At 41.0% G+C, this 12,847-nt stretch overlaps 1 protein-coding gene across 50 annotated transcripts in view; it reads left to right on the forward strand.

Annotated features, from left to right (window-relative positions):
• NEB (nebulin) overlaps positions 1-12,847 on the forward strand; it is a 160,132-nt gene that overhangs the window by 25,744 nt on the left and 121,541 nt on the right. For all 50 annotated transcript variants that reach the window (XM_083577808.1, XM_083577846.1, XM_083577799.1 and 47 more), the window contains exons 21-38: positions 370-471; positions 586-693; positions 771-875; positions 2,023-2,121; positions 2,240-2,344; positions 2,770-2,877; positions 2,988-3,101; positions 4,026-4,223; positions 4,942-5,049; positions 6,455-6,553; positions 6,956-7,060; positions 7,172-7,279; positions 7,753-8,064; positions 8,150-8,356; positions 9,514-9,618; positions 10,246-10,353; positions 10,490-10,801; positions 12,028-12,234. In XM_083577808.1, the coding sequence (XP_083433934.1) occupies positions 370-471; positions 586-693; positions 771-875; positions 2,023-2,121; positions 2,240-2,344; positions 2,770-2,877; positions 2,988-3,101; positions 4,026-4,223; positions 4,942-5,049; positions 6,455-6,553; positions 6,956-7,060; positions 7,172-7,279; positions 7,753-8,064; positions 8,150-8,356; positions 9,514-9,618; positions 10,246-10,353; positions 10,490-10,801; positions 12,028-12,234 (2,610 nt within the window). The remainder of the gene's footprint in view (positions 1-369; positions 472-585; positions 694-770; positions 876-2,022; positions 2,122-2,239; positions 2,345-2,769; positions 2,878-2,987; positions 3,102-4,025; positions 4,224-4,941; positions 5,050-6,454; positions 6,554-6,955; positions 7,061-7,171; positions 7,280-7,752; positions 8,065-8,149; positions 8,357-9,513; positions 9,619-10,245; positions 10,354-10,489; positions 10,802-12,027; positions 12,235-12,847) is intronic.

The raw sequence follows: 12,847 nt of genomic DNA on the forward strand, positions 1-12,847 counted from the left end.
ATGGTTAATTTTTGAAAAGGTGATTAAAATCAACAGTGGCTAAAGAGAAAAGATTAAAACGTGCCAACATGTCTATCTGTCTGGATGGACTTGCCAAAACAAAAAAAGTTTTTGACAGGAACCGAAAAGAGTACAGCGAAGAAGGTGTCTGCCTGATGTCAGTCAGCAGGGAGTTCCAAAGTGTTGCTTTCTTACACCCTTACACCCACAGATTTCTTACACCCTCTTTTCTGCACCCCTTTGCTCTCCTTTCACAATGCTCTTCATTCAGGTTCAGTCGATGTGTAAAAAAACCAAAAACAAACTGTAATGACCTGCACAGTCAACTTTTATTGCTACATGACGACTTTTATATTTCACTCCTGGCAGAGACTATATAAGGAAGCATATGAAAAAGCTAAGGGAACAAGTATCAACTACTGCGATACCCCGAAGTATCAACTTGACAATGTGCTGAAGGGCTTCAGCGATGTAAGTGTGGTTGCAATTGCTCTTAGGTTTGTGGCCTAAAGAAGACTTTGCTAAACCCCATTATGCCTATTGTAACAATTATGCCTATTTTAACATGTGGCTCTTCTCCTCTAGGTTAAGTATAAAGAGGGATATCAGCAGAATATCTTGGGCCGCTACATAGGCACCTTTGAGGACCCGTACCAATCACACTGCATGAAAGTTGCAGCTATGAAGAGTGATGTAAGTATTGATTCCACTTCCTTAACCTGTTCAGATAGAGTTCATAGTGGTTATTGACCCCTTGTGGCTTTTCCTAGAAAAACTACAAAGCCGACTATGAAGAGGACAAGGGAAAGGGCTACTTCCCTCAGACCATAACTCAAGAATATGAAGCCATGAAGAAGTTAGACCAGTGCAAAGACGTAAGTCGTGGATTCTGCAAGATCTTACTTATATCCTGAGTGACTTCACATTATACAGTCATTATACAGTTCCACGAAATTAATGGAAGGAGCAAGAAAAGAACTACGTACTAGAATTCTATTTACTTGAAGTTTTGAGGGTGGGAGCTCATATGGACACGCACACACACAACAGGGGCACATTTGACCCCAACTCCACACTCTCTAACATGCAGTCGCACACCAGACAAGGAAATCTGGCTCTCCACCCACCAAGCAGCATTTGTGGCCTGCAGAGAAGTACCTGCCATTGCTGGCTTAAGTGAGAGATGAGGACTCAATGAGTAAAAAGAGAGACAAAAATTAGCAGGTGTATACACACCAGTGTTGGTACTGACTTGACAAATTGTGCACCTCAGCTTTCTGCTAATTAATAAAAATGAACCAACAATAAAAACTTTTCAGTCCCTTCTCCTGACATATGCATTTTATCAGCTATTATGTCAGTGTTTGCTTTCAGTTTGTTCTCACAGATTAGAGACTTGATGCTTTTCTTTTAATGAAAAGCAACCTTCTAGGAGGCTGGACCTTTGAGATAGAAGTAGCGTGAGTAGAGAATATTTTTTGGGGGAAATAGGCCTGCCATAATCTGCTTTCACTCTTATATGGGTCATGTATCGTTTCCCCTCAACCTATGCATTTTACAGGTTTCTTGTGACATCTTGTGGCCAAAATGTGCTTTGCCGCATGTATGCTTTCCCAAGGAAAACCATACATACCAATGCTATTCACCCTTTATAGCCATAGCTGCGCAAGTGATGACCTCCATCACTGTCTGTGTACTGTGGCAGAGTTAGATTACGCTTGTGATTCCCAGGTAAAATCTACCAGAATATTTCACACTTCCCTGGCTGGAGGACATACGAGTCCTCTTGGATGCTTCATATTTTTGACAGTCAGAGAACTTTAAGATTTGTGAATGTCACTGTTGCCTCTTGTGTTGCCCCCAGTTATACTTTTGCTGAATGAATGAATGGCAGTGTGATATCTGAATTGATTTATAAAACTCTCTTTATGATGTTACTGATATATATATAACACCATAATGCCAATGCCTGCTGGAAATCAACTGCCATTTTGTTTTATTTTTGCTTTTGTGTCTTCCTAGTATGCCTACAAAAAACATCCCGATAAGCTCAAATTTACACAAGTGCCAGATTCACTCGTGATGGTACAAGCACAGATTAATTCCAAGCAGCTGAGCGATGTAAGTTACCTGACAACTCAAAACATAAAACTCCTGCCTTGTTTTATGTTTCACGGGGCCTAGCTTCGTCTTGTGACAACACTGATTCAGAATATTATTTGTTCATCCTACATTTCAGCTGAACTACAAAGCCAAACATGAGAGTGAGAAATTCAAATGTTCCATCCCTCCGGACGCCCCCTTGTTCCTCCAGTCCAGAGTCAATGCATATAACATCAGTGATGTGAGTATGAGCCTTCACTTGTTAAATAGGTGGGTGCAGCCACTTAATGGAGTCAAAAGGATTAATTCAGATCTTCTGGTAGACCTGATAGGATAGTACTGAAATGGCCAAAAAGCAGGGGAGAGCAATATAACAGGAAAGCAATTTCCTTGGGGGCTTTTTAAGTTCAGGCCTGCAAGTTTGATGAGAAGAGTGCTTACAATGCCATCATTAAGTAAAGAGTTGCCTCAAAGCCAGATTTTGGCTCATCTTTTGTAAATAAAGCAACATTTTGGAAGTCGAATGGACCTCTGGAACGGATTCTGTTCGAGTTCCGAGGTACGACTGTATATATTCTCTACAATCAATGGATAGATTTAATGTCATTATAGTCCTGATATTATGCCCCACCTTCTTCATGTTATTTGTTTATTCTTCTGTGTCAGACTTGCTATAAGTATGACTGGGACACATCGAAAGATAAGAAATTTGAGATCAAGTTTGATGCCATTCCTATTCTTGCTGCCAAAGCCAATCGAAAAATTGCAAGTGATGTAAGTGTTGCATAAAATTAAGATTTTTTTTTTAAAAAATAAAAATTATTTGTATTTCTATGCAGTGGCTACAGAATGTAGAAGACCATTAATGTCTTATCCCCATGTAGGTGGAATATAAGAAAGCTTATGAACAGAGCAGAGGGAAGATGGTTGGAGCTCTGAGCATCGAGGATGATCCTAAAATGCTACATTCTCAGAAAGTAGCCAAACAGCAGAGCGATGTAAGTACCCGTTCTGTACTCATTGTAGTTAGCACTGGTAAGATGCCAGCCATGTGCCAAATTATTTGCAAACGTCAAATTATTTAGAGACTTTTAGCTCTTTCCATTCCACAAAACAAGAAGCAAGGATAAATGGCAAAGAAAAATAATTCTAAATATGTGTAAAAATAATAACCTGTGATTTATATCCAATACTGACTTAGTCTTGCTAATGAGTGCCAGGAAAGCACAATTCTGAAAGATATTCGGGTTCAACCTTTAAGTGAAATTAACATGAAAATGTTTCCCTTCATGATGAGCCATTGATACCACAAAATTCCTTTCACCAGAAGGCTATGGACTTAGTTGAGAAAAGGAGCCTTTTTGAATACATCCTTTTTGAATACAGTGGGATTCACTTTCACATAAACAGGCTTAGGATTGTGCTGGGCAATTATGACTTAATCCAAAAAGGGCCTAGAGATATTAAGCAGAGATGAGAACGTTAGTACCTATTTGATGGCTATTCAGATCATCCATCTTAATGCTTAAGGCAAGACGTTAACTAGTGAAAACAGAATACTGTGTTGTCAGCTCTGTTTCTGAACTTTTGTAACAATTATCTCTGACATGTAGTGAAAACTACCATACTGTAAGAGACTGATGGGTAATCCAGTGTAGAATGCCTATTGTTCTGGTTTGATGCTCTTTAGAGGTTAAAGTTCTGCTAATACTGATCCTATTAGCTAATAATAATATGATCTGGATCCTATTGATGTAAATGTTTAGTGTATTTTTACTGTATTGCAGCAGCCCAATCTTGATATAATTATGGCATGTCTCACCATAGCCATGCAAGTAGCCTGCATTTTACAAAGTATTAGGGGTTTTTTGGGTTGTTTTGGAAGTTCTAACTCTTAAAGGTACATGTTAATTCTTTTATAGCGTGAATACAGAAAAGGTTACGAAGAGTCAAAGACCAAGTACACAGCACCGTTGGACATGATCCCAGTAGTACAAGCAAAGAAAGCACAGGCAATTGTCAGCAACACAGACTACAAGCGTCTCATCCATAATTACTGCTATCCCCCCGACAGTATTCCTGTGGAACTTGCCAAGAAAGCCAATGCTATACAGAGTGATGTAAGTAGTTATGCTTGTCTAGCATTGCTCAGCTAAGGAGGGTTTCATACAAACTCAAAGAGATGTGACATTTTCCCTACCCTTTTCCTGGACTCAACAACAGCAAGCCCCAGAAACCATGCTAGGGCTGGGATAAGGTGGAAACACCAGTTGTTAACGCAGCCTACATACTTCCCATATTTAATTACCTTAAAAATATAATTCTAAGACGTTCACCATGATGCTAAGAATGAAAAGGATCTTGCATCTTAACAGACCCAAAGGTTGAATGAAGAATAATCAGTAGGGAATAGCAGATGGCTCCTTACCTTTTTGATTAACTTTCTGAGAAAGGTTGAGTAGAATAAGAGACGTTTAGAGGGAAAGCCTCTGTGGATTTGAAAAGCAAACATTTTCTTATGCTTAGAAGTATAGCTTTTTCTGTGGTTTACCTGCACAGCAAAGGAATATGTGGGTTCACTTTCGTGTCATTCCTGTGTTTCATTGTCCATTGATTGCGGTGAATAGTCTAGTGATCCAGGAGTTGAAGCATCAGCTTCTGAGAACATTTACATTACAGCCATGCTGGCTGGGGATGATGGGAGTTGGAGTCCCCCCAAAATATAGAGGGTTCCCAGCTGGTGATGTACATTCTTAATTCTACACACTGGATTTGTAGAGGGTTTTCTTTGTGTAAATTGAGTTAATTGCATTTTGTCGTTTTTATGGTCTTTCCCAGAATGAATACAGAGCTGACTACAACAGTGATATGAAAGGCTGTGGCTGGATACCACTTGGGTCCCTAGATGCTGAAAAAGCCAAGAGAGCTTCCAATATTATCAGTGAGGTACGTAGACCCTAAGTAGAATCAACCTTATTGACCCTGACCTAGGCCAGCTTAGGGACTGTGCTGCATGGAGACAGGCTTCCTAACACATGTCCCTATCTGACCGAGGAATCACGTGTACAAACTGATGCTGTGTACTCTGTTCCCTAGCCTTATCAAAAAACGGGCTGCACATGTGTAACCTGTTTCGAAAGCTAGTTTGGAAGGGCAGGCTAGATTTGTTCCTGTTTGGAACACAAGAAGATGCCCTTTGCCTAATCATACCACTGACTGATCTAGCCAAGGTTCTCCAGGGATTGAGTCAGGGACCATTTGTATGCAAAGCACAATCTCTATTACTATGCTATGATCCTTCCTACTACAGTCGTACCTTGGATCCCGAATGCCATGGAACTCGGATGTTTTGGCTCCTGAATGCTGCAAACCCAGAGTTAATGTTCTGGTTTGTGAACGTTCTTTTGGAACCTGAACATCTGACGGGGCTTCCGATTGGCTGCAGGAGCTTCCTGCAGCTAATCAGAAGCTGTGATTTGGTTTTCGAATGTTTTGGAAGTTGTATGGACTTCTGGAACGGATTTCGTTCGACTTCCAAGGTATACGACTGTCCTTTGTTTCTGAGCAAAACAGCAGATCAGGGGTTCTACGTTTTTAAAGAACTTTGTGTTGTTTTAGTGGATGCACTCATTCTGATGACACACTGGCATCTAAAGTAGATAAAGTACATGCAAGTTAATACAAGCCATTAGCAATGTGGCCCACACCGTTTTAGACCATTGGTGTTGGATAAAGTTTAAGGCTACAATCCTAACCCTATTTACCTTGGAGTAAGTCCCATTGAAGTTCAACTAACTTAATCTGGCTCCAACCCATACTGTACTTACAGACAGAGATCAAAATGACACAGAAGTGTTTTGTTCTGTCCTGAAGCCATTTTACATATTTCAGAAATTTGGTGTAGCTACATTGCGGGTTTAAAATGCACAATCAAGAACGTAATAACTCAATATCAATATGTAGGTTTCAGAGCATATGGGTAAATCCACTGGCATTTGCCAGCCTGAGTATTTTGGAATGGAAACTGAATGTACACAATATATTGGTCAAAGATCTGTCCATTGCAAAGACTAGATCCCGTTAAGAGGACTTTCTTGTATGTTGTTATGGAGATACTGATTTTGCTGGTTTATCATATAATTAAGTGGTTGTTTTTGAAAAAAAAATGCCAAGAAAGCTTTTCTTGTGAGCAAATTCAGACCTGGATTATTTTTAAATATTTCTGAGTCAGGGCATCCTTATTATTGAAAGGCATCCTTTCAATAATACAGAAAAATGAAAGAAATGGAATAGCAAAATATAATTTCCTGTGAAGGAATTGCAGTTTTATTTTCTTTAATCTTTTGAACAGAGAAAATATCGTCAGCATCCAGACACTATTAAGTTTACACAAATTGAAGATGACCCTGTTGTAGTACAGGCTAAAATCAACCAGGCTCAAAGGAGTGATGTAAGTATTGGCACATGTTGTCTGCTTCTGTGTTGGCTAACTTTATTCTGGAGTCATCATGGGATCAATTAACCCAATAAATCATTATTTTAGGGGTTTTTTTAAAGTTATATACTACTATTCATACATATTTCCATAATAGTTAGCTGATTTTAAAAAAAAGATGGTTTTTATTGTATGATTTCATGTATAACTATTGTGAACTTCTCTGATATTTTCTATGAATAGTGGTATATCCTTTGGTGAATTTCCACAAATCCCTTCCACCGATGGATGGACATCCCCCCTAGAACTAGAAAGTTCACTTTCTAAGCATAAAACTGTACAATAAAACATAGTGAACTTTAAAGTATTCTACACTATGAATATCTTGAATATAATATACCTTGATTTATGTTCTAGGTAATTTATAAAGCCAAAAATGAAGATGTAATTCATAAATATCACCTTCCGGCAGATGCTCCCCAGTTTCTCCAGGCAAGGGTTAATTCCTACAATCTCAGCGACGTAAGTTTCCTCTCAATAAACTGTTATGCAACACACACAAGTCTTAAATTCTAAAGCATAGGTGAAAAGCAACCAACTGTAGTTTCAGTGAAACATTCTGTTCTCTTCCAGAACTGCTACAAACTGGGGTTGGAAGATCTGAAATCGAAGGGATATGACCTAAGAATTGATGCTATTCCCATTAGAGCTGCCAAGGCTGCTAGACATGCGGCCAGTGATGTAAGTATTCTCTTTTCAAAGAAGTATTGAGTATGAGGAGGAAACATCATCATCATCATCTAATTAATAATGGTGGTGGTATGATGATTTTATAGCAATCCTTGGTTCAATTACTGGATTGAAGTGCAGGGATGGGTGGCCTGAGGGCCTCAGCCCCTCTGTGTGTGTGTGTGTAGGGTGGGCAAAAAGGAAGGATGCGTTGCAGGGAAAACAGCAGTGGGAAAGCTGAAATATATGGAACAACAGAAGGAGGTTGTTGTGAGGGAGGAGCCCTTTGCAGTTGAACAGATCAAAGCAACCTTTCCCTCCTTCAGCATCCCACTGGGAAGGGAAGATGAGGCAGAGAGGAAGGGGATAAAAGGAACGGACTCCAAGGAAGAAGAGAAAGGGCTGGGGCAGAAAAGGGTGTGTTGGGCTGTTCACCAGGAAAACGACCTCACTTTTGATATTATTTTTTGTGTGTGTCCTGACAGTACCAGTACAAAAAGGACTATGAACTTGGCAAGGGTAAACTGGTTGGCTTCCAGAGTCTCCAAGACGACCCCAAGCTGGTCCATTATGTGAATGTTGCCAAGATGCAGTCGGACCGGGAGTACAAGAAAGCTTACGAGGAGAGCAAAACCAAATACAACACTCCGCTGGATATGGTCAACGTTGTCGCTGCCAAGAAAGCCCAGGACATTGCTAGCAACACAAATTACAAACACTTGGTGCACCATTACACAATGTTGCCTGATGATATGACCGTGGAACGGTCCAAAAACATGATGCAGATTCAGAGTGATGTAAGTGTGTCCCAAGAGGTTTTGTTTTGTTTTGTTACCTGTTCATGTGATTGACTGTTTTCTTTTCATTCTTTTCCCCACCCAGAATCTTTACAAGGCAGACTTTAACAGCTGGATGAAAGGTATCGGGTGGATCCCAATTGGTTCAATGGATGTAGAGAAAGTTAGAAAAGCGGGAGATGCTTTGAATGAGAAGAAGTACCGCCAGCACCCAGACACGCTCAAGTTCACCAGCATAGTAGACTCGCCTGTCATGGTCCAGGCTAAGCAGAACGCACTGCAGCTCAGTGATGTGAGTAGCCCTAAGGGAAAGATGCCAGAACAAAGCAATTAACAATATCTAGGAAGAAATGGAACATTGTATGAGGTGCTCATACAAACACATTGTGGAGAAATAACCCGCATTTGTTTGAGAGATACCTGATCCATCTTTTTTTTTTTTTTTTTGGAGATATATATTGACATAAAACCCTAAGCTGTAAAGACTCTAATGAGGGAGCTGCCCCGCCCTCAGATGTATGACAGAAGGCAGCAAAGTCAAGAGCTTTGTCAGTTGTTGCACTGCAGCTAAGGCGCTTTCTACCCTTAGCTCAGGGGTGGGAAAACCCAGGCCTGGGGACTATTCTGTCTGGCCCCCAGGACTCTTCTCAAATCACACCCATTACCTAGGCCACATCCCCTCACTGGCCCTGCTTAATGCCCTGACTGGAATGTGCCATTGAAGTGTGGTGATGTATCTTGTTTGCCTGGATGCAGAGATGGGGATGTAGAAACAACTGGTTTCTGTTAGCCTACTGTTTACAAAAGTAAGAGTCACTCCCAGTGCCCCACCCACTCTTGCCTCTGGCCCCGCCCACTCCTGGCATGTATCTCCTGCCCCTGGTAGGTTTCCCATGAAGGGCAGTGCCGGATTTACGTATAAGCTAAACAAGCTATAGCTTAGGGCCCCACTCTCTTGCCCCCCCCCCAAATTAAAGGGAAAAAATCCTGGATGTACATTTCCAAAATATAAGATAAAAAACAAATAAAAGAAAACCTACATACCTATATAGCATATATTCAACACAAAAAACAGCGGCAATTTGTTGTTGACAAAGGACAGCTGGACCATATAAAGGACAGTTGGACATATAAAGGGCCCCATTACCTTCAGTAGCTTAAGGCCTCATCAAACATAATCCAGCCCTGCTGAAGGGCGTCTTGTTGCATGAGCAGAAGTCCATTCTGCAGGCAGATAGACACTTTTAGTTTCCAGCCTCTATTAAGGACAAAGTTTACTGCCTGATCCTATGACTGTTTATTTGGAAGCTGAGTCCTATGCTTTTTCAATGCAGCCCACAGTGTGTGTGGGCTTGCAGCCGAGGACATTTAGCCAGCTCATTGTATTCTATGGGACATTTTCCTTGAGAACAGAAGAGTTTATTATTATCCTGTTCTTTTTGTTTGCAGAGACTATACAAAACTTCCGGAGAAGAAATCAAGCACAAATACCACTTGCCTTCAGATGCCCCTCAGTTCATCCAGGCTAAATACAACGCAGCCAACATCAGTGATGTAAGTCACTTTTTTTAAAAAAAGAGGTGTCTTTCATTCATGCTTTTGGTAAACAAATGCAGATTTAGATGTTCAGAAATTGATTCTGATATAATAGAAACCATGCGGCTATCATAATGTGGAGATAACATTTTGATTAACGCTACTTCTAGCCGCATGATGTAATAAAGGAAGGGGGTCAGACAGCGAATGTCATGTCAGCATGGGATATGATATGCACCCATCACGATGAACGACTACAGTTTACAGTCGGTGGGACTGAACTAGCTGCCTTTGGCAGGTTTCCTGATAGGCTTTTGGGTTCCGGAGTGCATGGAAGTCCTTGTGTACCTATGGACATCTTTCACATGTTCAGTTGAATGTTTAGATGTTACTGGGAGGGGACATGGCCAATGGGTTGTTTTAGCAGTGTTGAGGATAGAATGTACAGCCCCTCTCACCACCGCTGTCCACTGGTTTTAATGTAACTTCTTCTCTAGTCTTCTCTAGTCTTCTCTAGTCTTCTCTATTCTTCATCGCCTAAAAGTTGAGATTCCTTGCTTTCTGTGATGATGGATTCTGAGTTATTGATCAGTAGTTGCTTGAACTACTTGCTAAATATGTGAATATCATTTTCCCCCCTCCCAGAGCTATTATAAACATGGCTATCATGAACTGATAGCCAAAGGACACAACGTATTGGGTGATTCTATTCCAATTACTCTGGCCAAGGCGTCAAGAAACATTGCTAGTGATGTAAGTACCCACATCTGCTCAGTCTTGTCTCACCTAGGGGATAGTTCTCTTATTACTTGTATAAAAATGGGTGCTTTGAGTCTGGATATCCACACACAACTTCTGTGTTTCTCTCTCTCTCCCGCTGGGACTCTAGTACAAATACAAAGAAGCCTATGAAAAAGCAAGAGGAAAACATGTTGGTTTCAGAAGCCTGCAAGATGACCCTAAGCTTGTCCATTCTATGCACGTGGCAAAAATGCAGTCTGAACGGGAGTATAAGAAAGACTATGAGAAGAGCAAGACTTGCTATCACACACCTGTGGAGATGGTCAGCATCCAAGCTGCCAAGCAGGCTCAGGATGTAGCCTCTAATACTCACTACAAACACCTGCTCCATCGTTATACCTACCTGCCAGATGCCATGAATGTTGAACTGACAAGGAACATGATGCAAATTCAGAGTGATGTAAGTATTACTTTTTTAAAAAATGTCACATTTCATTGCAGTATTTCGACATCTTGGTTGAATGATGTGATGGAGGGATTAAAGGGTTGGTTGCAGGTGTGAAGGGTTTGCTGGTAAGCGGTTTGAGTGGCGGTAAGCCTTAATCTTGGATGGAGGGGAGAAGGTAGCCTCTGCCTGCCCCTCTATGGGAAAGGGTATCCCGTTAAAACAGTGGTTCTCAACCTGTGGGTCCCCAGATGTTGTTGGACTACAACTCCCATCATCCTTGAGCTCTGGCCTTGCTAGCTAGGGGTAATGGGAGTTGTAGTTCAACAACATCTGGGGACCCACAGGTTGAGAAAGGCTGTGTTAAAGGGTTCCGTGAGGAGCTGCTTCTGTCTGGACACCCAGGCAGGGGCTAGGGCAGGCATAGGCAAACTTGGGCTTCCAGATGTTTTGGGACTACAACTCCCATCATCCCTAGCTAACAGGACCAGTGGTCAGGGATGATGGGAATTGTAGTCTCAAAAGATCTGGAGGGCCGAGTTTGCCTATGCCTGGGCTAGGGCCATAGCACTCCTCAAACAGGGACCCCTGTAGGTCATAGGGCCCCCCAAGGCTGGGTTGACCCTAGAATACACCCCCAGCAAATGGGCTGCAGTAAAATGGTATACCCAATGCCTAAGCCAAACCTTCACATCTGTAATCAATACAGTTGTGGCCTATTTGACCAATTCTTACCCTACACTTGTCCTGTCTAGTTATTTTACTATATTGGGGTGCGGGGGTCATGGGGCCTTGGCATGCAAGCACATGGACAAATAGAATGCAGAATTAGCTAATTAAAGCAAGGACTTCAAGTTGATTGGGTGGCAAGGGGGTGGGGAGACTAAATTTCCTGGAGACATTTTCCCCACTTTAGAACAAATAAAATAATGCTTTTTGATTAGTGAATGGATAGAATTTGGGTGGGAGAGGTGTTTTCAAATAAAATTTTAGAGAAATGGCCGTGGAATTTTGCAGCATGTATAACAAGTAGCCTATATATGATGACACTTCGGGAGTGGCATACATGTAGTTGGTCTGTATAAGAAACATTTTATTTGTTCTGGTAGATACAGATGTATCCAGTCAGGTGCAATGTATTTATTCTAGAAAGAAATTAAACTTCTGTGTATTTCTGGTTGTTTTAAAATGTTATCCCCTCAATGTCTGTCTTTTGAATTGCTCCTTGTTTTTACCCTCAGAACATTTACAAGCAAGACTATAACAGCTGGTTCAAAGGAATTGGGTGGAGTCCTCTAGGTTCTCTGGAGGTAGAAAAAGTTAGAAAGGCTGGAGACGCATTAAATGAAAGGAAGTACCGCCAGCCCCCAGACAAACTCAAGTTCACAAGCTTAATGGATGCAATGCCAATGGTTTTGGCGCAACACAACACCAAACAGCGAAGTGATGTAAGTTTGTGCCACTGCAATATTTTAAGTCACTATTGTAGCTATCAACGAATACAGTGGTACCTTGGTTCTCAAACACCTTGGTTCTCAAACGCCTTGGTTCTCAAAATCCGAAAACCAAGAAGTAAGTGTTCCAGTTTTCAAACGTTTTTCAGAAGCCAAAGGTCCGATGTGGTTGTCGGCTGTTGTTTCCGGGGCACCTGCACCAATCAGAAGCTGCGCCTTTGTTTTCGAACGTTTTGGAAGTTAAACGGACTTCCGGAATGGATTAAGTTTGGTGCTTTTGTTTTTGCTATTTATTTTGCATTTTTGTTTTTGAGGCTTTTTCGGTTAATTTGTTTTTGTGACAGTGTGGAACCCAGTTCAGTTACTGATTGATTGATTGTGTGACTGTGGAAATGGATAAAAGCTCCCATCTGAACAATGACTATCATCAGTGCAGGAAAAAAAATTCTTTTCTTTTTTATCATCTACAATACTCTCTTATTTATTTTATAGTAGAGTACATTGATTATTACTTTCATTTTATGCATCAATGGTCTTGTTAGATAGTAAAATTCATGTTAAATTGCTGTTTTAGGGATTGCTTTTAAAAGTCTGGAATGGATTAATT

The sequence above is a fragment of the Podarcis filfolensis genome, assembly GCF_964270895.1.
Source record: "Podarcis filfolensis genome assembly, chromosome: 1".
Classification (NCBI taxonomy): domain Eukaryota; kingdom Metazoa; phylum Chordata; class Lepidosauria; order Squamata; family Lacertidae; genus Podarcis; species Podarcis filfolensis.